Source organism: Vicia villosa, linkage group LG3 (genome assembly GCF_029867415.1).
Source record: "Vicia villosa cultivar HV-30 ecotype Madison, WI linkage group LG3, Vvil1.0, whole genome shotgun sequence".
Classification (NCBI taxonomy): Eukaryota; Viridiplantae; Streptophyta; class Magnoliopsida; order Fabales; family Fabaceae; genus Vicia; species Vicia villosa.
Window position 1 is genome coordinate 32,169,660 of NC_081182.1, and position 27,272 is coordinate 32,196,931.

A 27,272-nucleotide genomic window follows, 5' to 3' on the forward strand; every position below is an offset into this window, starting at 1 on the left:
CTGAAAGACAAAAAATAATAATTAATTCATTAAAATAAAAAAATATATTAATTATGCCACCGCGATCAAGGACAAGTTGTGCGATTGGGGTCTCTATGTTAAGGAAATTGAAGCTCAAAATTTGTGAATTATAACTAGTAGAAGACCCGTGCGTCCGCACGGGTTCAAATCTTAAAATGAATAATGTATTATAAACGCATAAAAAAGAATTTTAAAAACTTGAATGAAAAATGTTAAATTAAGATTCATAAAACATAATATAGATGTAATGAAGCTATATATAGTAGCTATTTTTTAAATAAATAAAAAGTTGAAAATGCAATAGGTAAAAGGATATTATGGTGATAGTGACCTGTAAAAGTAGTGAATTTCAGTGATAAAATTTACGTAAGAAATGTATTATGGTGATAGTGACCCGTAAAAATAGCGAGTTTCGAATACAAAATTGATAAAAACTTAAAAGTCTATCATCTTTTATTAAGTTAAAATTTAAAAAGGTATTTTGCGATACTGACCTGTAAAAAATAGTAAGTTTCAGTCACAAAATTCACAGAAAAATATGTACAAATAAACTCTAAAATGATATAAATAATTGTTTTCTATAATATATTTATAAATATCAATTTGTTAGTGGATTTAAAATTAAAAAAAATATAAAATTATTAATTATTAATTATGAATAGATTTATTGAATGGATTAATGAGTAGATTGGATGATGAATTAATAGATGTAAAATAAAAAAAAGTCAAAGGAAAAAACTTAAATATAATGTTAAGATTAATAATATTAATATTCTAAGAAGTTAAAATATCAGTTAGGAAATTATACATAATATAAAACATGTCTTCCATTATGAAATGTCATAATACAGTAATGCCATTTAGAAATCTTGAATTCCTCATGTCTTATATATTATGTGTTGGTCAAATAAAACTTCTTCATTTCTAAGTGGATCATTAAAATCCAGTCTTACTAAACTCATGCTAACTTAATAATAATATTGCAATTTAATAATTGAATAAAATATTTAATAAATTATTTCACCATATGTCACTGCTTTGTTAGTATGTACTGATATGGGAAATTAATGCTAGCATTAACAGGTGGTAAGCTTGTATTTCACGTAGAGTTGAAATCATGTCATATGTACTATCTTTTTTTTTTTGTGATTTAAGCATTCAATCATAAATATCTAAGGTTCATCCAACCATGAAATCAAGTGCTTATTTAACATAATCACTGCATTTGGGTTATGAAAACATATAATTACAGGGAAGATTAAAAAAAAACATTAGAATTGATTCATAAAAAGTTGTCATCGATAGATATACTGATGTATATTCAACAATATGCCACTGCTAAAGTAATGAAAGAACACAACAATGTTAGAACCATTACTGTATTTAAAACCTAAAGACAACAATACTGTCTTTGAACCATTAGTCAAAAAACTTTACATAGTCAGGAATACATCAAAGCAAAAGTTATGGCCTTCCCTCTTCCTCGCCGGCTTTCCCGAAATTAAAGCGGTCCAACATTGCATTTAAGAAGTCCACACCTATACAAGAACATAATAATTGAGTCAGTAGCTTCACTATATAGAAGACCGTCTCTACGTCGAGCAACGATTGCGAAAAATGAACAATATCAACAGCATAAGCCTTGGACATTACAACTTCTGTCATGTTAGCGACATTGAACTTAGCATCTGATATTAGTGCTGCAGACAGTGTCTTCCCTTTTAAGTTCGAATTTTCATTTGTAAAGTCGCATTTCTGAGGATCTAATGGTTTTTCATATAAATTCAGCATCAACAAAAATTAAAATTACAACTTGAATAGTATAATCAACTACTATCAATGGCCTTCCAACTTCTCAAATTCCAACATTAATAGCATACTCATAGACTCCATTCTCTGCAGCATAAAATACATAATTATGAGTTAAAAACAATAGTGAACTTACTTCATCATGCAGAATTATCTCATTTTTGTTTCACTGTTAACATGTTATCAGTGTTATCAATCACTACAAATCTAATCACACATTAATTAGAGTCTACACCAATTAACAGAACGAATACAATATCCATATAGGTTGATATACACAAATAGCAAAGAAAATTCCCTATAATGACAGAAGAGGAATCACCACCTCGCATCGGATGCAGTAGCAGGGGGCTCTCGTAACAGAATCAGAGACAAAAATAGCTAGAGAAGCTCTTTGCGGAAAGTGAGTATGTGCATAAAGTAAGCCTTATTACTTTTGCAAAGACCAAGTATTCAAGCAACACATTGCTCGTGTTGAATTTTTCTTTCGTTCAGATATAACGTTATTGATGGGTAACTTTCTAACAGTTATATAAAATATTATAGCAAATGCAAGGTAGAATAGACAATGAAAATAAAATCAAAGAAACAGGAAGAACTACAGAGGCAACAACCATCATGAGCGTTTTTCTCAAGAGTCGCAACTCCAAACACTTTCTAAAAACATATTACGCAACATAATCAATGTCGACCAAAAACAATAATAAGCCAAAAGTAGAATCCATGACTCACGTATATTGAAATTAATGCACACAAAATGATCAGATCGTAACAGTAATGAATCCTAACATAGTCATCATAATGGACAAAGTAACATGCATTGATGTCACTGATATGAATGGGCTAGAAGTTGTAGAAGACATAGGGGAAAAATCTGTTTTGTATGCTGCCCAGAAGAATATAACTGTCATCTTTGCCAAGTAACTACCAAGCACAATACCAGTGGTAAATATTTGAAAAATAATTCATTTACCACTATATAATCAATTAGTGCCTGCAGAGATATTTTTGCCGAAACATTAAAGGTGGTGATGACATGGGAAACCATATGTATGTCAAAGAGATCATCATGTCAGATTTCACATCGTGTAAGGTAAAGTTAAACACTATTACAACTTTCACGTGAAACTATTGACAAATAACAAAATAAAATTGCTAGGTGATTTGTATCAGTTGTTTTTCATTGGATATTTAGGTATATTCTTACTTTTACAAATGATATATTTCTTTAATACATAAAAGTGATAAATTGAACCTTCTATCACTTTTGAATTGAATTAGCTCTTTCATCATTGCTATCCCATTCAAAAGTAGCTCCAATTCTTCAAGGTGCTTTGAAAATATTACAGAGCAGCCATGAAGAGAATAAAGAAGCTCCAAAATTGACAAAACATAATGAAAAACATACAAAAGCTCTGGAAGACGGTACCATAACGTGACAACACGGCTAGTGAGCGGCTGTTTGCTCCCGAATTTATAGAAATTTGCCAATAATCTGCTACCTTTAATATCCCTTCATTATTCACCAAAAGATTCGGTTCTTTGATATCCTGGCGCATTACACCCTCGAGTGGCAGTGCTCTAGACCAGATAACAAATGTTTCATGTAGCAACTTGTCAATAATTCTTGGCTTCATACTTTTCTCATTATTATTTCTCGTATATATAAAGGTTACAGGGCTATATCGGTAATTACACTAAATAAATACATTTAAACTAATTCCTATTCACATCCCCCCTCAAATTGATGCTGCTTGTCAATGAGCATCAATTTGCTAACAAGAAACTGATGACGTGGACGCGGAACAGCCTTGGTAAGAATATCTGCAATCTGCAACTGAGTACTGACATGAGGAAGTGATATTATTCTGTCATCATAAGCGTCACGGATTGAGTGACAATCAACTTCAATATGTTTGGTGCGTTCATGAAAAACAGGATTCGCAACAATTTGGATGGCACTTGTATTGTCAGCATAAAGTGAAGTTGGCTCTATTTGAGGAAATCCAAGTTCAGCCAAAAGACCACGGAGCCAAATTATTTCAGAACAAGCCGCAGACATGGCACGATACTCAGATTCAGTAGAAGATTTAGAGACTCTCGCTTGTTTCTTACTTTTCCATGAGATCAATGAAGAGCCAAGAAACATGCACCAACCAGTGACAAATCGTCGAGTATCAGGGCACCCTGCCCAATCGGCATCACTATAAGCACTCAATTTAGGAGGAACTCCAGTAGGAAAGAATAAACCACGATGAGAGCTTCCCTTCAAGTAACGAATTATACGTCGAACTGCTGCCAAGTGTAGGTGGCGAGGAGAGTGCATGAATTGACTTACTTGTTGAACAGCAAATGATATGTCAGGGCGAGTAATAGTCAAGTAATTAAGGCTACCCACGAGTTGACGATACAATAAGGGATCATGCAACAGATCACCATCATCACGATGATATTTAACATTAACCTCAAGAGGAGTATCTACTGGATTAGCTGATTGCAGACCAGCCATAGAAATTAAATCTGTGGCATACTTGTGTTGATGGAGGAATATGCCCTTGGATGTAGAATGAACCTCAAGACCAAGAAAATAATGCAAATTACCAAGATCTTTCATATGAAACGCTGCTTGTAACTGCTGTTTAAGGCTTTGAATGGAAGCATGATCAGAACCAGTAATAATCATATCATCAACATACAGAAGAAGTAGGACAATTCCAGTAGATGTTCTATGAATAAATAGAGAAGAATCGTACTGACTCTGAGTAAAGGAAAACCCAAGTAGAGTGGAGCGAAATTTTTCATACCATGCTCTAGGCGCTTGTTTCAAACCGTATAAGGAGCGTTTGAGCTTGCACACACCCTTAGATGACGGAAATAAACCTTGAGGAGGAGTCATATAAATATCTTCCGCCAGGTCACCATGAAGAAAAGCATTTTTCACATCTAATTGATGAAGAGTCCACCCGTTAGAAGCAGCTATAGAGAGTACCGTACGAACAGATGTCATTTTGGCAACCGGTGCAAATGTCTCATCATAATCAATTCCATATTCCTGCTTGTTTCCTAAGGCAACCAAGCGAGCCTTGAAACGGTTGAGGGACCCATCAGAATTCAATTTCACCGAATACACCCATTTGCAGCCAATGGGTTTAACATCAGGAGGACAAGAGACAATATCCCATGTGAAATTCTCTTGAAGAGCTTGAAGTTCCTCATTCATTGCTTTTATCCAACGTACATCTTTAACAGCCTGTGAATAGCAAGTAGGAATAGATATGCTAGAGAGTGTGGCAGTCAGAGAAGTATGTGAGGAATCATACCTGTCTGGTGAATATCTATCTGGTGCTCGAGATATTCGACCAGAACGTCGTGGTTCAACCATTACAGGATCAGGTGGCGGTTCAGCGTCGGGAAGGGGTGTGGGAACCTGCTGTTTGTGTTTTCTGACATATACATGACCTGGTTTATAGCGTTCTATAGATTGAGGCATAATAGAAAACTTAGGAAGAGTAACAATATCATTCATGACAGGAGAAACACATGGAAACATAAACTGATTATCAAAAAATGTCACATTCCTAGAAATACGAAAACGATGGTTAGTGACATCATAACACACAAATCCCTTATGAGAATGACTATACCCCATAAATGCACATTGAACAGACTGCGCTCCAAGCTTATGCCTTTCAAATGGAGGTAAGTGAACAAAACAAACACATCCAAAGGTATGTAAATCATTATAATTAGGCTGAATTTTAAAAAGACGAAAAAAAGGAGAATCGAGATCAATAACCGTAGAAGGAAGACGATTGATCAAGAAAACAGCTGTGGAAAGAGCCTCCACCCAAAATCGGGGTGGTATAGAAGCTTGAAGAAGTAAAGTGCGTGTCACATCAAGCAAATGACGATTCTTGCGTTCTGCCATCCCATTTTGTTGGGGGGTATTGGGACAAGATCGTTGAGACAAAATGCCTTTTTGTTGAAGAAATTCTTGAAACTCACGAGACATGTACTCACCACCAGAATCAGAGCGAAAAATTTTAACACTTTCATGAAATTGAGTTTCAACATATGTCAGAAATTTCTTAAACATAGAAAACACTTCAGATTTAGACCGAAGAAAATATATCCAAGTAAAACGACTATAATCATCAATAAATGTGACAAAATATTTATAGCGAGCATGAGAAACTACAGGAGACATACCCCATACATCACTATGAATCATTTCAAAACAAGAGGAAGCCCGATAAGCACCAGACGGAAAAGGAAGTGTTTTACTTTTAGCTAATTTGCAAACAGAACATGAAAGAGAGGCATTAGAAACAACATTTTTATTTCCCAACAAACCATTTTTAAATAAATGAGATAAAACAGCAGAGTTAGGATGACCCAATTTTCTATGCCAGTCCTCATAAGAATTCAAGACATTATTACAAGCAAGAGATAAATGACTAGAAATAGACTGAAGTGGAAACAGTCTTCCCACTTTAGGCCCCTTCGCAACCACCTTCCCCGACACCTGTTCCTGCACAAGGCAACCATCACGAGAAAAATTTACATTACAATTATTATCAACCAATTGACCAACAGATAATAAATTGGAAGCAAGTCCAGGTGATACAAACACATCCCGAAAATCAGAGTTGAGGTCACCAACATTAGTGATAGAGAGAGCATTACCATCCGCAATTTGAATTTTCTGATTACCATGGTAAGAATGTAAATTGTGCAAGTATTCAGAAGAGGCTGTCATGTGATTGGATGCACCAGAATCAAGAAACCACGGGCAGGAAACATTCGAAGACTTACCCTGAATTCCCAAGGTTGAAAGAGCGGAAAGTACCATCTGTTGGATTGTTTCAGGTTGGAGAGCACCACCATTAGATGGATTGGTGATGGAAGGACCAACTGCAGAGCTCGTACTAGCAGGAAATGCTTGCACCGACCGTTGTGCTGATCGTGGAGGACGAGTGGGACAATCAGAGATAATATGGCCCCGCTGCTTGCAATAATTACAAAACTTCTTACTGCAACTCTGAGCAAAATGTCCAAATTGTTTGCAAGAGAAACATTGGACATGTCGAATATCACGACCTTTACCTCTACCCTGAGGAGCATATGCAAACATAGAAGACTCAGAAATGACAACATCATGAGACATGGATCTTTGAGTAGCAAGACGTTGTTCCTCTCTGAGAAGTTCACCGACACATGTATCTAAAGAAGGAACAGGATTCCTATTCAGCAAGGCACCTCTGACAACCTCAAATTCTGCACGAAGCTTCATGAGAAATTGATCTCGCCTACTAGTATTATAGACCTCTTGGACATCCGCGAGAGAACTCTTGGGTACCTCAGCATGTATAATCGCAGAGTGTTCTGTCCACAAATTCAAAAAACCAGAATAATATTCTTGAACAGACAGATTGCCTTGTTTTTAATTGGCAATGTCTAGCTCCAACTGAAAACGTTTGGCCGCATTATCTAGGTTATAGATACGCTTCAAGTAGTTCCACATTTCTTGAGCAGTTGAAAAAGATCGCAAATTATTAATCATGTGAGGATCAATAGTACTGAGAATCCAAGTGATAATCTGAGCATCTTCTATTTCCCATGCATCTAAGTCAGTTGTCTCTAACGGTGCCAAAGAGACATCGTCCAAGTGACTCCATAATCCTTTCCCTTTGACATACATCCGAAACTGAAATTCCCAAACAAGATAATTCTTTCCGGTAAAACGAACACAAATATGATCTCTCTCTTTTTCGGAAGTCATAATATCAGAGATGACTTAAGAACAATTTTGTTAACGTAACAATTTTGTTAACGTGAAACAAGAAACACCAACAGAACACTGAAGAATACTTGCCGACACCAAATCAACACCCCAATTCAGGATACTCGCCGACACCAAATCAAAACCCTAATTCAGGATACTCGCCGACACCAAATCAAAACCCTAATTCAGAATACTTGCCGAACACGATCAAAGCAAACACGATTTGCAAACAAGGAGGAATAACAAAATTGTAACTTATGAGCACTACCAGAAACACGATTGTAAGCACCAGAGATTAGAATCGCAATCTTGGAAGAGATTACCGAGAACCGAGATGATTTCAATTACCGAGAAACGAGATCTACCGAGATGATTTCAAGAGCGACCCAGTGGGGTGTCGCTGAATAAATCCAAGATTAACCTAAGACTCACAGGTTTGATCGAAAACCTACCGATACCATGTCAATAATTCTTGGCTTCATACTTTTCTCATTATTATTTCTCGTATATATAAAGGTTACAGGGCTATATCGGTAATTACACTAAATAAATACATTTAAACTAATTCCTATTCACACAACTGACATCAGTTCTGCCAACTTCCTTACTCCCCAATACATCAACAAACAAATACCCCCAATTAAACCAACATAACTAATCAGCAATGTACTTGAACTTTTATGCACAAGAAAAATGGAGCATGTGAGACGCCAAAGCTCAACCATTGTTGTCGTCATACAACAAAAATCAAATTGTAGTGACTGCACGAAAACAGTAACATCTTTCAAAGTTGCTTCATTTTCCCATTTCCAATTACCTATTCATAAACTATTAAACAAACACAATCAATAACTGACAGAATACCATAATCCCTAATATCCTAAGCTATGATAAAACAACACTTGATTTCAATTTAAAGTATCAAAATAAACCCCAACAAAAGATAGTTCTTCAAAAGGATACTTGGAGACATGTACAGGAAGAACCTATATGCGGTTTTGCTCACATGGTCTAGTGATTTTGTCTAGTATCCAACAGCTGCAACACCGTGGTCTAGTGATTTTGCTGATCTTAGCAATATTATTTTGCTTTCGAAGCTCAAGCTCCTCCTTAAACTGGCAAATTACAAGAGTTAATGGGCAACAATTTAATAATTTGGAAACAGACATTTGGATAAACCGTTGTATAATTTTTCTTCAGCTTTTCTCTGCAAGTAAAATGAATAAACCGATGTATAATATGAACCCTTAAAGAACATTACCTCAGCTTTTCTCTGCAACTTCGCTTCACCTTCGGCCCTAATACCATCCAACCTTCATTCCTCTTTTATATAGCTTAATATGAGTATGCTCCACCAGCACCACCAACTTTTCCACTCACTGAAACACTCCATTATCCTCTATAAAAAAATCAAATCTTTTCATAATCTTTGATACAATGAAAACCAAATATCCATAACATAATAACACGTATAACTGAAGAACAATTAATTTAGTACCTGGATTTTGGAGGAGACAGCTTGTAGGTTTTCTGCCACATTTCTTGTGTGGGTTGAAGCCTGAGTTAACGTTGCTCTAGCTTCTCCAAAGTTTTAATGTCACTTTGTTTATTTTCAAAATTTATGAATGAGATCACCTAAACATAAATCCAGAAAAACATAAAGAAACAAAATAAAGAACCCTTTGCTCATTTCATCAAATAAATATTGTTTTAAACCTATCTCAGAGAATCAAATGTGGAACAACAAAAATAAAGAAAACAAAAGAGAAGAGGAAATAAAGGAATAGAGATATTCACCCTCGTCAAAGGACATTGTCGCCATGCTTTCCTTCGTCTTCCCATTTTTCCAGGGACCACCATCATCTCTCAACCAGCACCGTCGGATCCACCATGTGAGAGAATGGAGAAGGGGTTTTATGGAAGGGAGAAGAGATTGTGGTGGCGGCTAGGGTTGGGGGGTGAAGATGAAGAGAAAGACGACGAGAGAGGGAGGTGAAGATGAAGAGAGAGAGACATGAAATCTGAAATAATAGGGATAGTAGTGAAAATTTGAGGAAATGGAAAAAGTGAGTAACTGGACAATAGGTTAACCAGGATAATGGTGTGTACTTAGGAAAATTTGAAAAAAATGAGTGCCACTTGGACCTATGGATATATTTGATTGGTTGGAATAAAACTTTAATTCTGAAGGGCAGTTTTATTTTGTAAAAAGGGTATTTTAGGGTGTTTTGTAGCATGTCTTATTATTAGTTAGGTAGTTGATAGTTGATGGGTGCTTAAGTTGGCAGATTTTTGGCAAGTTTCAGGTAAATGGGGCCTTTGTTAATTTTAATTTTTTTTATTTTTAACTTTTATTAATACTTTTAATGAATTAATTTTTTAAATAATATATTTAATTAATTAATTTATAAATGTATAAATTAATTATTAAAAATGTTGCACTTGGGCCTGGACCTTTTTTTCTTTTCCGTAACAGAACATTAATGATGACTTGATGTAGATAAAGTTATTTATAAACATTTCAATTTTTACATAGAATTTCGACGTGGGACTACATAATGCATCAAAACACAAACCAGCAGCTGTAGCACCACCACCTCGCGTGTGGCTCTACAATCCTTTCTCTCATAATACAAATGTAGATCTGCAATTTGGAAAGGGAAAACAAGCTTAAGTTACAAACAACTTCAACAACCAGCTTCCTCCTCTCAAACCTTGACACCATGAACACCCAACCTTAATACCTCACGTAGACCACCATTATTGGCATTCGCACATTATTGGCGGCACTACCCCCATCGTCTCAGCTCTCTCGGCTTCGCTTTCTTTGCTTCTCTCAAAATGGCGACGCCGATTTTCTCTTCACCACCGCACGACGACGGCGGTCTTCTCCTCTTCTATCCTCTCGAACGAAAGCTTCATCCCCTCTCTTTAGATTCTGAGTTATGTTGTGTTTTGGGTATTGTTACAGGTTCTTTGAAGATGTTGGAGGCTTGATGAGGTTGATTTGAAATGATGCGCGGAAGTCTGTTGTGGAGCTCGTGTCGAATGTGTTGTTGCTGCGTGTTGCTAAAGCTTGAAGAAGATGATGCGAACCGTGGTATGAAAAGGCAGCTTCTTTTCTGTTATTTCAATTTCATTGTTTTCTATTAGTGATGCATCATGATATTTGCCTTGCATTTTACTTCTTTAATGGTTGTTGGCATGTGTTTATTAAAGAGATTAGAAGTAGAGTTAATTTATTGTGTGAAGGTCGAAGGAGTTATTAGGTTTAATGAGAAATAAATAATCTACACATTATTTGGTTCTATTATTTCCAAGTTTCCCAAAATGTTTGCTCAGTCCCATTATTCTCTTGCAGATATATTACTTGAGATGCCATAACTAAGAATGATTCAATCTGTGTTGAATGTTCATTATTTGGTTTAAATCAAAACAATGGTAACCTCGTGGATTGGAGTTCCCCTAGGGTAATATAATCCTACTTTTAATTAACCATGCATGCAGTAGTAAAACATGGAAAACTAGTAGTAAACCATGCATGCAGTAGCAATATACTCTACTTTTAATATACTTCTGCTTTATCAATAATTATTAGATGTTGATGTTGCTAAATATTTCTGAGATTGAGATTGTTGCTTTCTGTAAATGCACCATAATTGCTAAATATATATTTATTTTGAGTCCCACATCAACAGTTTTCCACCAAATGAGAGAGGTTATATACCTCTTTAACACAGCAATATCCAAACCTTCAGTACTAGGCTATTTGGAATAAAAATGGGCTTAAAGCTCCAAAAGAATATTTTAACAATTGATTTATAAATAAATATTAAAAATAAATTAGGAAAAAGTTATGAAAATTAATAAAAAACGTTAAAAAAATATAATATATAAAAAAATGAAAATTTATAAAAATAATTTATTTAAGAAGAATTAATAAAAAAAGTGTATATATATATATATATATATATATATATATATATATATATATATATATATATATATATATATATATAAACAAAATGCCACCTGGAATATTCAGTGGCCTAAGTGACGGAATCTAAATATTATGAGGGGGTTTTAAAAGAAATTCTTTTGGCTTAAAGCGAAACTCGCTAATATTACAGAGAGTGTTGTATATTTAACCCCATAATCATTCAAATAATTATTGTTTTAGATTAGTTTAGTGTTCAATCCATAAATGCTCAACGAGAAGATATGTCCATATGACAAATAATCCAAATATTTTACAAATTTATTCAGATCACAAAATCGAGATAAATCTAGTTTTGAAAAACTCTACAAGTACAGTACAGTAGATTAATCTAGATTTGAAAAACTCAATGATAACTCTACTTCATCTTCTTTAATTATCACTTTTTTCTATTGATTCACCAATATAATTTGTGTATGTTTCAGCATTTGATATCAAAAGTCTTGGTTAATTACGATCTTTAATCTGCTGCAAAAATGACTACCGTCTCCAATAATCAATTTCCTACCAATCTTTCAACCCTTGATGTGAAGAACTATGATAAATAGTGCAAACAAATCAATGTGCTGTTTGGCTATCAAGATGTTCTTGAAGTGGTTAACAATGGAGTTACTCCACTTGGGGTAGAAGCTACAGATGCTCAGAAGGCTACACACAAGAAAGAAAATAAGAAAGATTACAAGGCACTCTTCTTGATTCACGTGTTGATGGTGATAACTTTGAAAAAGTCAACGATTGGAATTCGGCGAAGCAAGCTTGGGAAAACTTGAAGAAAGCTTATGAAAGGGTTGATAAAGCAAAGGTGGTGAGGTTACAAAGTCACAAGCGACAGTTCGAATTGGTTCAAATGGAAGAGAAGGATATAATCAATGAATATGTAACGCGCATTACGCGTTTGGTGAATCAAATCAAGTCTTGCGGGGAAACTGTTGTGGAGCAGAATGTTGTGTCGAAGATCTTGCATTCTTTAACGTCAAGATTCGACAATATTGTAGTGGCAATCGAAGAATCGAATGACCTTTCGATATTGAGCAAGGATGAACTTCAAAGCTCGCTTGAGGCTAATGAACAAAGGATGGATGAAAGAGGAAACGATAAAGCTAAAGCGGAGATTGAGTTGTAAGCACAGTTCAATGAGAAGAGTAAAAGATCGAAAGGAAATGGACTTCGAGAGGGAAGCCAAATTTCCATAATTTAGGTGGAAAAAATCCACAGAATTCGAAGGTTTCAATGAGGTAAAGAGGTGGGAGCGGCTCCAAAGGTAATTGTAAAGGCAACAACTTTAAGAGAGTTGACAAGAGTAATATGAAGTGTTACAATAGTGATAGACTTGGTCATTTCGCAAGAGATTGTAACGTGAACTCAAGAGAAAATCAAAGCGATGAGGCTAAGGTTGCTCGACAGGAGGTGGATGATGATAACACGCTTCTAGTAATGATCACGGAGGAGAATTATGGTAGTAATGAGTTGCTGGACAATAGCTGCAGCAGTTTGAAAAATGCTGCAGAAACGTGTTAAGAGCAAAACGTGATGCTAAAGGTTCGAGATGGGGTCCAAGAAAGTGATGAGTGGTACTTAGATTCTAGTTGTTCAACATATATGATGGGTAGAAAGGATTGGTTTGTCAAAATCAATTAAGCCACAAAGAATAAGGTGAAATTCACGAATGATACCACTTTGCCAGCCAACGAGGTCAGTGATGTTTTGATCATGAGAATGGATGGTGGGTGTTCCTTGATCAAGTATATGTTATACATTCCTGGAATTAAAAGTAATCTCTTGAGTATTGGCCAATTTCTTGAGAAGGATTACATGATTCACATGGAAAATAATATTTTGCGCGTTTTGGACCAAGTCGAGAAGAGTGGTTGTGGCACTAACGTCTTAGACAAGATGTGCCATATGTGTCTTTCAACAGCGGCAAGTCGAGAAGATTGGTTGTGGCACTAGTGTCTTAGACATCTCAATATTCGAGACTTCGACGCATTATAAAGGGATTGTATGGTAAACAGGTTGCCGAAAATCAATATTCCAACTGAGATGTTTGAAGAATGAGCGCAAGGGAATATGCATGTCATAGGACCAAGCATCACCTTGAGGTGGTGTACTCAGTGTTGGCGCACCAATTTGGGGAAGATCGAGCGAAGAGCATTATTATTTTTTAGGACTTTCCTTTGAGCAACACACTTTTGTGGGAGACACACTACTTGTCCACCTAAAACCTTAAGGTGATAGATGAGTGGTTTCTCCCACTTATAAATGCTCAAGTCACCATATTCCTATCCAATGTGAGACTATTTCTCACACTTGTTATATTTTCAAAACTCCTATCAAGTGGGATTCCACAATGCTCCCCCTTTAAGTGGAAGCATTTTCTTCCACAAACACTTGTACCTCCGTTGAAACTCTTTTAATGAGACACTCTTTACCCACATGTGAGACGACTTTTCATACTAGTAAGTCGTCCCTTTTTCGAAACCAAAGACCCGTGATACCATTTGTTAGGGCAACAATCGGGGGGAGGATCGAGCGGGGAGCATTCTTATTTTGTGGGAGACACACTACTTGTCCACCTAAAACCTTAAGGTGATAGGTGAGTGGGTTCTCCCACTTATAAATGAGGCACTTAAATAGAATAAGGTTGACGAGTAGCATTCTTTTCCCTTGCAAGGACAAGGGTTCTTAATGAGGCACCCTCAAGTTTTTATACATTGTTCTATTATGCAGGCAGCTTAGAATTCCCGGGATCTCAGGAAAATCCCGAAATAGGGATACATCTGCACCATCTACATGCACTTCAAGTATGAGGCTCGCAAATTGCCCATACTATCCGGGCCTATGTCCTCACTGACGCCGGTAACTCCTTCAGACTTATGCCTGCACCGAAGCCTGTTACGCCTCCAGGCCTATGTCCACACTGAAGTCAGTTACGCCTCAGGGCCTATGTCCGCACCGTAGCCGGTTACGCTTCCGGGGCTATGTCTGCACCGAAGCCAGTTACGCCTCTGGATCTATGTCCGCACCGAAGACGTTTACGCCTCCAAGCCTATGTCTACACCGAAGTCGGTTACGCCTCCGGGCCTACGTCCGCACTAAAGACGGTTAGCCTTCGGGCCTATGTCCGCACCGAAGCCGGTTACACCTCTGGGCCTATGTCCTCGATGAGGATGGTTCAACCTCCGGGTTGCCACCTACTCTAAGACGGTGGATACTTTAGAAACCATTGTCTAGTCACCTTTACGACCCGAGTGCAGTTAGTCTCGGTACGTCAAGTTTACACTTCTTAGGAATTGTGTTGCTGACCGGGTAAACTCTTCATCTAAAAGCATTTTATCCCGCTACACAGGCTTCCTGCTTGGGGGAAGTCATAAATCATACGAACTAGGTTGTACACTACGCACACCGAAAAAAGGAAAGTTTGTCTTTCTAAAAACACCCACGAGGAGCTGAGAAACGATATTAAAAGGGCCTAAAAGGCCAAGAATATTGTGTGTGCCACTAGAGGCTTAAAGGTGTTACAAACAAAACATATTTCAAAATTCATCCACATAGATGACTAACAAAAATTATAAACAAAGTATTCAAACATCATACGCTGGACTGATCATTGGGTTGGTCATAAAAAGTTTCTTCCGGTGGCTCATTGTCGTTCCCGCCTTCGGTCACGACTTATATAGTCTCAGCATCCATGTCCACCAATTGGCCATCTCATATGACTTTGAAGTAGTACATGGTGTTGACGTTAATGTATGGCTGGAGAAACAGGGCTTGAGCTCAGGCATACTATTATTGTGATGCTCAAATCCCTAAAGAAACTCAGTCATCTTTCAGTTTAACCTATACAGTTGTGACATCTCCGGATTTACTTCTAGGAAGTAGTCCAAACGTACTTCACAAGAACAATATATAAAAGAAAAAAGAAAAAAATTGGTGTGGCTATAACCACAGTATGCCTAAAGGTGGATCCGCTCATGCATATAGCTGATGTGTCGTATCCAAAATATAACTTTATATGTTTTGGGTTTGAATTATATGTTTGGGGTTTGAACATTGATCCGCCTATAAATAGACATTACTTTGTATAAAATTATACTTTTAACCATTTTAATAATAACAACTTCACACAATTTAGTTTACAGTTTTCTCTCTTTTCTATCTTCTTCTCTTTTCTTTTCTTTTTTTTTTTTTAAACTCAATTGTTCCATCAATATTTAAAATTAGAAGATAGAATTAAAAGAAGAAAAAAAAAAAAAAATTGTAGTTTTTTTAGTTGAAATAAAAACAACACTTATTTTAGTTTTTGTAATTTGTTTTAATATGACATTTTATTTTAAAAAGTAGTATTGTATTTCCAAACTTAATCTCTAAGCATTGAGAGAAAATCTACTTTTAATATAATAAAGTACATGACATATGAAATTCTTTTAATATCCCTACATTCACCAATTTGAAGGTGATATTCGGGGACATAGCGGTCATTGTATCTCCTATAATACTTTTATTAATGAGTAGATTTTTTTCATCATTTGATAAGTTTTCAATTGTCCATTTTCTTACATAATTAATAATGTCTTGACAGATTTTTATTGGAATTGTGGAAAACTTTCTTGAGTACAGGGAAAACTGTTGCACGCTTTTTAACTTTGGTTTTTGAAAAACCCTATAACCTTATGTCAATCATCTCTATATATGATGGATTTTGTTTTCAGATTGCAAACCCTAAAGTACAACCCATTACATTTTGCTCATCTCCCATTCTCTCAGCTTCACGATTTTTAGGTTTTTTTTCTCACGAGTTTATGTGCTTCCCTCTCCCTGTTACACGAATCTTATAATAAGTTTGCTGTTTTTCATTTTTTTCCAGAACATGAGTCGAAAGTTTGACGCCATCAAAGACATTACCGACAAGAAGGAGACGTGGAGACTGGCTGTTCGTATTATTGATTCATGGAGCGTCGTTAACAGTAAGGGTGCTGAACATCTGGAGATGGTTATCATGGATGCTGCGGTATATTTGTTTCAGTATTTTTGTATCTTTTGTTTTTTATGCATTAAAAATAAGTTATTGTGTGTTAACCATTTTTTTTACCGTTGTTCGTAGGGTGATCGAATTCAAGTTTTGATTCGTGCTGATCACACACATAAGTGGAAACCAAGAATTCAAGAAAATATGACTTGCATAATAAACAACGGCACTGTATTTGATAACGATTTTCAGTGGAAGCTTTGTGACCATTCTAAAAAATTTGTCTTCCTTGGTGGTACCACCATGAAACACATGGATGTTCAAAATATTCCTCCTCGAAAGTATTATTTCAAAGACTTTTCTGAAATTAATGGAGGCAATTGTCAACTAAACAGACTTGAAGGTAGATAAATTTATTAACCTCACTTTTTTTATAGGAATCTATTTACTTTTAACAGTTTTGATATATTATCTATCTCTGCAGATATTATAGGTGTTGTGCATGAGATCAACAATATGCAATCAAACACGCCCGGGAAGAAGACATTTGCTGCCTTCAGTCTGAAAGATTTGAGGTATATTTTCTTCAGTAAATACTCCTTCAGATATGAATGTTTCGATGTATGATATTATTAACTAATTTTTTTTTTAATCTTAGTGGTAACATTGTTAGCTGCACATTATGGGAGAGCTATGGATCTAAGTTTTTGGATTACTACAATGACCCAAATAATAGCGGTGCTATTGTCGTCATATTAACCCATGCAATGATAAAGGAATGCCAGGGTTTGTTTGTTTTTTCTGCTTTTGTTTCCGCTATATCATTTTTTTAACAATGTTTTAAACTCTTATTTGATTGTCCTGCAAATAGTATCCAATGCATGGAGTGGTTCTAAGCTGCTGATCAATGAAGACATCCCTGAGATTTCCGAGTTTTTATCAAAGTATTAACTTTTTGCAGTTTTCAATTTCTATTAATTACTGTTGTTGTTACCAGTTTATGACACGTTTTTTATTTTAATATCTTAGACTGCCTGCAAATGAGCAAAATCAAAAGCCTTCCCAATCTGCCAAATCTATGTCTCTTTGGTCCGGTGGATCTCAGTTTACAACAGTTGAAAAATTTGTTCATAAGGCAAAGTGCATTCCTTTGAGTGAATTAACCAAAATGAAACAAGTATATCTCAAAACAAGTGTTTTTCATCATTTGCTATATCTCAGATCAAGTTATTTTGCAGTTATCTATATTGAATTCTAATTAATTTTTTTACTTAGGACATGTTATGTGTGACCATTGGAACTACTGTTAAATTTTATGTATCCAAGCATGGTTGGTTCTACTATGGTTGTACAAAGTGCTCTGTCAAGGCTACTGATTTGAACAATCCATACAAGTGTGTCTGTGGCGAAAATGTTAACAAACCCATACCAAGGTTTTTTGTTATAATATTATGTATTTATAATATTTAAATGCGTTATGGTTATGATCACTCATTTTAATCAACTGTAATATCTAACAGGTACAAAGTTGATATATACGTTTATGACGGTGAATCAAAGTTCCGATTTGTCTTTTGGGATGCCGACTGTGAGCATATAATAGGACAATCTGCTGATAGCATGCATAAATCAATGTTGGAGGTAGGTTGTTATTATATTCGCTCATTATTAAGAAAAATTATATCTATCTAACATGTAATTTCAATTTTAGAATGGTGAAGATGATCCCATGGTTTATCCTGATGAGCTTGACATCTTACTGGAAAAGAAAATGGCTTTGAGAGCTAAGGTACAGCCAACCTTTGGGCAAGCATCTGTTTGGAAGTTGTCGTACGATGAAGAATTTGTCAACCAAATTGAAAAGGATTATATTGCTAATGAGGTTTGACAGTATAGTAAAAACTGCCTGAATAACTTAAATTAATGAATTCCAACTGTCTTACTAATTTCTTAAAATCTAAAACCCAGGCTCATAGTATTCCTGTCACGCAAAATGCTGTTGCTGATCACGTTGAAACTTCCATGGTATGTTATTTATTATTTTTTGATGTTCACCGAGAGATCAAGTATTTTTTTCTCCATGTTTACTAAATACGTTTATTACATTTGAAGGAGTCGTTATCTGCATTTGGAGAAAATGATCCAGACAAGAGTTTGGCCAATACCCCTTCAAAGAGCGTATCTCATGCCGTTGATGCCGAAGATTCGGATTGTCATGTTTTAGGGCTTACTCAATACTCGGGAACCAAACCACCCAAAAAAGTGAATATTGAACCAAATGCTTGAAGACTTGATACACTTACTATTTGCTGGGACTTATATTTTGTTTAATATTGGATGCTGTATTTTTTTTAGTTTTTAACTTAATTGGGTTGTATTTTTTGTTATGACTTTTGGACAAGCACTGCTTATTTGTACTGTCACATGGTATTTAACTGCAAATTTAAATTAGTGAAGTATGTTTTAGTTAAATGCTTATGCTGTGTTTTTGTTACTACTGTTTTATTGTGTTTAATTGTGTTGTATGATTAAAAATTTTTATCATTTTTTGACACGTTAAAATTAATAGTATTTTAAACATGTTGTATTTAATTACATATCCATATTTTATTTGAATAAATCAGTTGAAATATTTGATCTTATGGTTGATCTATATGCTTAATACAACATATATTGTCACACTACTGTACATATTCTAATCTACGATTTCAACAAAAACTGTATTGTCACATAGCTATTCATAATTATATTATTTCATATTCCAACTATATTCAAAAATATGATTTCAAATAGATGCCGCAGCTCTGATGCTGTTATTCACTGAACATATTTATTTTTCTAAATAATGGCTCATACTGATAATTTCAACAAGTTTTTTTTTTTATCAGAAAACAATACAACTTTGCTATATCATTATTTATGAATTGTTTTTTTAAAAACATCTCATTTTTAATAAATACATTTATTCACCCAATTCAAAAGTTGCATGCTTTCGATTGGTCACGAGTTTTCTTTCTTTCAAGTTTTAGACAATCATAATTGGTTTTTATCATGCTTTGAGATTTTAACAGCACTTAACGTGTAATACCAGCAATAATAACCATTACCATTACATAAATAGAAGTGTGGAGGAGAAAGATTAATTATTAACTTTGTTAAGCGTGCATATGAAAGGATGTTTTAGAAGAAACATGACTGCGAAAACCAGCTCCTATTCCTACTATAATTATTTCATACGCAGAACTTTTGAGTGGACGTGTATCATGTCTTTTTATTCATCATAAGTATTTGTTTCAAATGCTGTCTAAAGATATCAAAATACCAAAAATATGGATGAACAGAAACAAAAAGCGCTTGAAGATAAATGGTTTAGCAATGTGTTGAACAAAAAAGATCAGCAGAAGCAAGACTTCATCGTAAACGTCAGCTCGAGTTCAAGAGAGCAAAGAAGATGAATGGAGTGCAGAAAGAGAACGTAGGCAAAACTGCCTCTATTAGTAGACACGATACTCCTCAAACCAGAATACCACTTTCTACTATCTCTCCAAACATTCCAAGTTCAAGCAAATCGGTTTTAACAAGCTTGCACAAAACTCATGCATCCTCAGTGATGAACGGTCTTTCAACTTCTTCAAATAAAAAACGATCAAGAGTCGTTACTTGCAGGAACATTAATAATATAGGGACGAATTTAAAGAGGAGGTTTGATAACGTTGTTGGTGATTTTGGTTCTACTTCTTCAAAAAATTCAGCAGAACCAACTCCTCAAATTAATGAACTTTTTGAAGATGACAGTGAAGAGGATAATATGCACGATGATTCTTCAGAGAGTATGATTTATTTGTGGTAATGTACATTCTTATGAATTTAAAGCTTTACATATTTCTAATAAACTTTGCATGTGTTGTATTACAAAGGTTGGAGCTCAGATCACAGTATGGTTATGGACGAAGATGAAGATGATATGGACACTGATATTGTATCTGTCAATGCCCTAGCATCAGGTTTTGTAACATTTATGTAATTATTTTGAGTTAAGTTTTATTGTCAATCATCATTTTAGTTGTTAACTTAGATACGCATATATTTAGGAGATTGTTACGACATAGGCGATCCAGTGTTTGAATGTCCAAGATGTTGTGCAAAAATGTGGTATTTAGAAAGGAAGAACAAATATCGACAATCTCTAAATCCCAAGTTCACAATGTGTTGCGGAGATGGTAAAGTTCAAATTCCTCTATTGAGAGAACCTCCGGAGATTTTGCAAAAATTGTTGTTTGATCAAACAAGCCCTGAATCAAAAAATTTTCAACAGCAAATACGCCTTTTCAATATGATGTTTGCATTTACTTCTCCGGGTGCTAAAATGGACAACCGCTTTAACAATGGTAGAAGTCCTCCGAATTATAGAATTCAAGGACAATCATGTCATCGTATAGGTAGCATGTTACCATTACCAGGACAAAATCCCCGATTTGCACAACTATATATATTTGATACAGAACATGAGATACATCATAGAGTAAAAGGATTCAAGTATGTTTCTTTACTAATTCATGTATAATAATATTATATGTTGTATGACATATGAGTGACGTTCCATGTTTCGTTGTTATAATTTGCAGAACAAAAGACGGAATAGATGTTAACATAGTGAAAAAACTTTCTTCTATGTTATATCAACACAACGTTCATGCACAAAGTTTTAAGATGGCAAGGGATATTCTTTCTGAAGGCAATGTTTCTGACCTAAAGCTTCGTCTTATTTCTGAGCGACGAACCGATGGAAGAATCTACAATCAACCAACTGTTTCCGAAGTTGCTGCTCTAATTGTTGGTGACGTCGACACTGCTGAGAAGAGGGACATAATAATGCACAAACAATCTGGACAACTTCAAAGAATAGATGAATATCATACATCATATTTGGGATTTCAATATCCATTGCTTTTCCCATATGGCGAAGATGGTTACAGGCCTAACATTAGACATCGAAATAAAGATTCACACAATAGACCTAATTCAGAATCATCGGACGTAGTAGTAGACACTGAGGATGTTCAGTGGGAGCAGGCAACTAAAAGAAATAGACTTACAATTAGAGAGTGGTTTGCATTTCGTATTCAAGACAGAAAGAATGAGGCCCAAACAATTCTCAGATCAAGAAGGCTATTTCAACAGTTTTTGGTTGATGGTTTTACAATGATGGAATCTGAGAGACTTCGATGGTTAAGAAAAAATCAGTCTAAACTTCGAGTTGGAAAGTATAGCTATCTAACAGATGCCAGAAGCAATGGTCAGACCGATGGTGCAAACACAGGTAAAAGGGTTGTCCTTCCTTCATCGTACGTTGGTAGTCGCAGATACATGGATCAACTCTACTTTGATGGAATGGCAATTTGTAGTTATGTTGGATTTCCGGATCTATTTATAACGTTTACGTGCAATCCCAACTGGCCAGAATTGCAACATGTACTTGCTTCTAATAATCTTAAACCAGCAGATCGTCCGGACCTCATTACAAGAATATTTAAGATGAAATTCGATGAGCTACTGTCAGATTTGACAAAAAAAAGTATGATGGGCAAAGTTCTTGCGTGTAAGTACTGTTTCATTTAAACTGTTGATATATATTATTCTGAATCTGAAATATCATTATTCATACATTATATTTTGTTGTAGATATGTACACCATCGAGTTTCAGAAAAGAGGTCTGCCTCACGCTCACATTTTGATATTCCTTCATCCCTCCAGCAAATATCCAACACCTGCTGATATTGACTGGATCATATCCGCTGAAATTCCTAACAAGGATACAGACGGTGAGTTATATAATTTGGTCAAAAGCCACATGATTCACGGACCATGCGGAAATGCAAATCGGAATTTGCAATGCATGAAGGAAGGTAAATGTTCCAAATACTTTCCTAAGGAATTCCGCAAAGATACAGTTGTCGATGAAGATGGTTATCCGGTTTACAGAAGAAGGGACAACGGTCACACTGTAATTAGGAATGGTATAGAGGTTGACAATAGATTTGTTGTTCCCTACAATTCAAAATTGTTGTTGAAGTTTAAAACTCATATTAATATGGAATGGTGCAATCAAAGTACATCCATAAAATATTTGTTTAAATACATCAACAAAGGCTATGATCGAATAACCGCTGCAATCGTCATGAGTGAAAATGGAAATCCCATTGAGAGGCAAGATGTCGATGAAATCAAGCAGTATATTGACTGTAGGTATGTTTCTCCAAGCGAAGCTTCTTGGAGAATTTATGGCTTCCCCATTCATGGAAGGAAACCAGCTGTAGAAAGATTACACTTCCACTGTGAAGGTCAAAATTCAGTATATTATACTGACATTAGCAATATTTCCACTGTTCTTGAGAAACCAAGTGTTACTGAGTCGATGTTTACGTCATGGTTTGAAGCTAATAAGAAGTATAGAGAAGCTCAACAATTGACATATAGCAATTTTGTTTCAAAGTTTGTATATGTCAAAAAGAAAAGAGAGTGGAAACCCAGGCAGAAGGGTTACACAATTGGCAGGTTAATTTGGGTTCCTCCAACTACAGGAGAATTGTACTTTCTCAGGATGATGTTAACACATGTTAAGGGCCCTCGAAGTTATTCTGATCTGAAAATAGTTAATAACGTCAAGTACGATACATTTCGTGATGCATGTTTTGCAATGGGGTTTATCGGGGATGATCGCGAATTTATAGCCGCTATTTCGGAGGCATTTCATTGGGGATCTGGCCATTACCTAAGATTACTTTTTGTTCATATGTTATTGTCAAGTAGCATTAACAGGCCAAGGCACGTATGGAACAAAACACGACATCTTCTATCTGATGGAATTCTTTACTCACAGCAGATTATTGCCAACAACAAAGGTAACATCTAATTGATATCAATATTAATCATCAACTCTCCTGACTGTATACATAAAATAATCTGCTGTTATTGCGTCATGTTAAAATAGGTTTGAGGCTATCAGAACAAGAAATCTACAATCTAACTTTGATTGAGATTGAAAAATTACTTGAAAGAAGTCGTAAGAGTTTAAGTAACTTTCCTGGGATGCCAAAACCACAAGGATATGTTCCTGAAGAGTTTGGAAACAAGCTTATTTACGAAGAGCGGAGCTACAATCCTGTTGAACAACTACAAGAGTTCAACGCGTTGTATCAGAATCTCACAGGTTTGTTCATTGCCCGTTTGTATTTTACTTATGAATGCATTACCAAATTGTATATGAATACGTATTATCTTAGTCTTAAATCATAATTATCTTATAATTACCAACAGATGAACAAAGGGATGTATTTAAGCAAATCATGATGGCTGTGAACAACCAGAATGGAGGCGTATTCTTTCTGTATGGTTACGGCGGTACTGGAAAAACTTATATGTGGAGAACATTAGCTTCGTATATAAGGTCAAAGAAACAAATATGTTTGACAGTTGCTTCTTCAGGAATTGCCTCACTATTACTTCCAGGTGGTCGGACTGCGCATTCTAAATTCAAAATTCCAATTCCGACGCTTGAATCTTCCACATGCAACATAGACAAAGGGACCGAAAGAGGTGATCTACTAAAACTATCAAAGTTGATAATTTGGGACGAGGCTCCAATGTGTCATAAATTTTGTTTCGAGGCATTGGATAAAACCCTGAAGGATATCATGGGTGGATCCAAATCATCAAATAAAATTTTTGGAGGTAAGGTAATTGTTTTTGGCGGTGATTTCAGGCAAATTCTTCCGGTCATTCCAAGAGGCAGCCGATCCGATATAGTTCATGCTACAATCAATTCATCATACATATGGGATCACTGTAAGGTTTTGAAACTTACAAAGAACATGCGACTACAACAGTCGGCAACATCCACCACGACTGCAGAGTTAAGAAATTTCTCGGATTGGATTTTAACTGTTGGAGATGGGAAAATATCAGAACCTAATGATGGTTATGCAGAGATTGACATTCCCAAAGATCTATTGATTTCCAATTTTGATGATCCCCTTGAAGCAATTTTTCAAAACACTTACCCGAACTTTCATATGAATTTCAATAATGTAGACTTTCTACAGTCAAGAGCAATATTAGCTGGAACCATAGAGACGGTTGATGAAATTAATCAGTATATTTTAGACTTTCTTCCCGGTAAACAAAATTTTTTCCTCAAATTTTGTCTATGTTTTTTTTGGAAAGCAGAATGTTATTTGCGATAACAAATAATACTGTCAACTTGTAGGTCAAGAGAAGGAGTATTTAAGCTCAGATTCAGTTGATACCACCGACGGAAACGACAATGAATCTTTTGATGTTTTAACTCCAGAATTTCTGAATTCATTGCAAGCCTCCGGTGTCCCAAACCATAAGATCAAATTGAAGATTGGTACTCCAATAATGCTTCTCAGAAATATTGATCAAGCAGAAGGTCTTTGCAATGGAACACGTCTTATTGTTACCAAATTGGCTGACCACGTTATTGAAGCAAAAATTCTTTCCGGAAAGAACATCGGAGGTGTCGTATATATTGCACGAATGAACATAACTCCTACCCAATCCCCATGGCCTTTTCGAATGACAAGAAGACAGTTTCCTATAACGGTATGCTACGCTATGACAATTAACAAATCTCAAGGGCAGTCTTTAGATTTTGTTGGTATATATTTGCCAACAAGCGTGTTCAGCCATGGTCAATTTTACGTGGCCGTTTCAAGAGTAAAGAGCAGAAAGGGCCTAAAGATTTTAATTCACGACAAAGAAAAACAACCATCGGCGGTGACGACGAATGTCGTTTTCAAAGAAGTCTTTGAAAACTTATAGCGTCGCATTTACATGTTTTATTCAAATATGAATGTGAATACTTAAACTATTCACTTTAACATTTACAAATTTTGTATTTCAGTTTGAGGATCTTGAAGGACATGTTGCACTTTTATCACTTTACTGATTCCTAATCTCTATTTTTATAAGATAGTGTTATGAACATACGCAACATATGCTTCAATTATAGATACCGAACAGTTGCCTTTAAAGAAACACAAACATTCTGCATAAAGCATACATCATAAGATTATACAGCGGCAAAAGAAATTACAGACAACATAAAAGCAGAATTCTTAAACAAATACATTTCACAAGACATACATTAAAGCTAAAAAGATAATGAACCAATACATTGGACCCTAATATCAAAACATTTCAGCACAGTCAAATACTGTTTACTAACCCAACAAACATCACACCTGAAAACGGAATCATGGAGAATTCAAGCACATCTCCTGATTTAAGTTTTTTATCTCTTGCAAAAGAGTACCATCCAAGCCCAATATGTTTTTCATACTCATTCCTTGCAGCCCTAATAATTACACAGTGATAACCTTTTCCATCAAGCAGATCTACCATCCTTATTGCATTCTGTTCCTTACCAAAACACCTCCTTGAAATTTCCATTGGAATATTCTGCAGAATTAACAACTTTGATGTTATCTACAACATCATTACAAATATAAACACAAGTCCTGATGAACATTCAGTAAATTTACCAGTGCATTTTGTCCATGCATGTTTGATTTTGTGACATGCTTCCTCCACTTTACTTCCCCACTATAATCAGCCACGCGTTCCGCTTCAGTAAGAAATCCATCATTTATAAGATTTTGAAACATCCTATCCTGCTCTTCGTCAAATTCTTTCAAGATGTTGCGTGCCCACTCAAGAGAGTCTCTTTCTGGATCACTTAAACATCATACACAACAAAGATTTTTTCGATTAACAGATCTAACAAAAAATTTACACCATAACTTAGTTTTCATTGATATCTCCCTTTGTGAACAATTATTATACTTGATGCATTAGTAAAGAAAAATGAAGTATTGGTATGCATTTATAAATTTACATAGTTAAACATGCACAGTTTACTTACCTGCTGGAAGGAGAGGGAACAAACAGTACACCCCACTTCACCATCTCCAATGTAGTAACTATAATAGAGCAGGTGATTTCCTTTTGTCAAATACCTGCTATATATAGGCATAGTTTCATACTTACAATTTGGGCTGTAAATATTGATGGGCCTGTATTTCATATAACTAAACAACCCAAACAAATTATTATAAGGCAAAATTCTCTTTATTTCATTATTTACATCATGTAGACGAATATTTGATTTTATTAAAAAAAATGACATAAATTAGTTGATATAGTTATTTGGATTGCACAAAACATGTATTTTGAAAAAAATGGAGTGTGGACTCTGCTATTTTGAAATATTTATCCATTCTTAATAAATACAATAAAAGAGAAATATGATTTAAAGATCAGCATCTTAACAAAATGTCAGTGTTCATATTTCATTCATAGCAACCACAATAAACTTAGATGTCCCAAACCATTATCAATGTCAAAGAAACAACTTACAATTATAAAAATACAAAAAGTACTTCCATATCATATGTTCTATTATTTTACTACACCATGGACATGCATCATTTTTTTTCAATGCCACGTAGAGATACGGAGAAAATTTATCCATTTGACATAACAACGTGTCGCCGTTTGCGAATCCTTTCGTGTCCACGTAATTATACCATCCTTGGGTCATGTACTTCTCCCATGGGCTTGGTACCCCATTACGCTTTGCCGTCTTAATTGTACATTTAAATTCAACATG

General features: G+C 35.3%; 2 protein-coding genes across 2 annotated transcripts; both read left to right on the forward strand.

The window, feature by feature from the left end:
* The first annotated feature begins 17,094 nt into the window (after nt 1-17,094).
* LOC131657823 (uncharacterized) lies at nt 17,095-18,864 on the forward strand. The gene is made up of 9 exons (XM_058927182.1): nt 17,095-17,153; nt 17,237-17,364; nt 17,450-17,522; nt 17,608-17,755; nt 17,854-18,011; nt 18,099-18,219; nt 18,290-18,460; nt 18,547-18,603; nt 18,691-18,864. Exons 1-9 carry the CDS (start codon nt 17,095-17,097, stop codon nt 18,862-18,864), a joined length of 1,089 nt encoding a protein of 362 aa, XP_058783165.1.
* A 1,165-nt stretch (nt 18,865-20,029) lies between these two features.
* On the forward strand, nt 20,030-25,423 carry LOC131657824 (uncharacterized). Its single transcript, XM_058927183.1, has 8 exons — nt 20,030-20,408; nt 20,496-20,582; nt 20,670-21,114; nt 21,204-22,177; nt 22,261-23,481; nt 23,571-23,789; nt 23,897-24,754; nt 24,846-25,423. The coding sequence occupies exons 1-8, from the start codon at nt 20,030-20,032 to the stop codon at nt 25,421-25,423; spliced, it is 4,761 nt and encodes a 1,586-aa protein (XP_058783166.1).
* The last annotated feature ends 1,849 nt before the right edge of the window (nt 25,424-27,272 follow it).

Coding starts and splice junctions, on each gene's coding strand:
- LOC131657823 (XM_058927182.1), top strand. CDS start 17,095: ATGCAATCAAACACGCCCGGGAAGAAGACATTTGCTGCCTTCAGTCTG. Junction 17,365..17,449: donor AATGATAAAGGAATGCCAGG/GTTTGTTTGTTT, acceptor TCCTGCAAATAG/TATCCAATGCATGGAGTGGT. Junction 18,604..18,690: donor ATCACGTTGAAACTTCCATG/GTATGTTATTTA, acceptor TTACATTTGAAG/GAGTCGTTATCTGCATTTGG.
- LOC131657824 (XM_058927183.1), top strand. CDS start 20,030: ATGAATGGAGTGCAGAAAGAGAACGTAGGCAAAACTGCCTCTATTAGT. Junction 20,583..20,669: donor TGTCAATGCCCTAGCATCAG/GTTTTGTAACAT, acceptor GCATATATTTAG/GAGATTGTTACGACATAGGC. Junction 21,115..21,203: donor CATAGAGTAAAAGGATTCAA/GTATGTTTCTTT, acceptor TATAATTTGCAG/AACAAAAGACGGAATAGATG.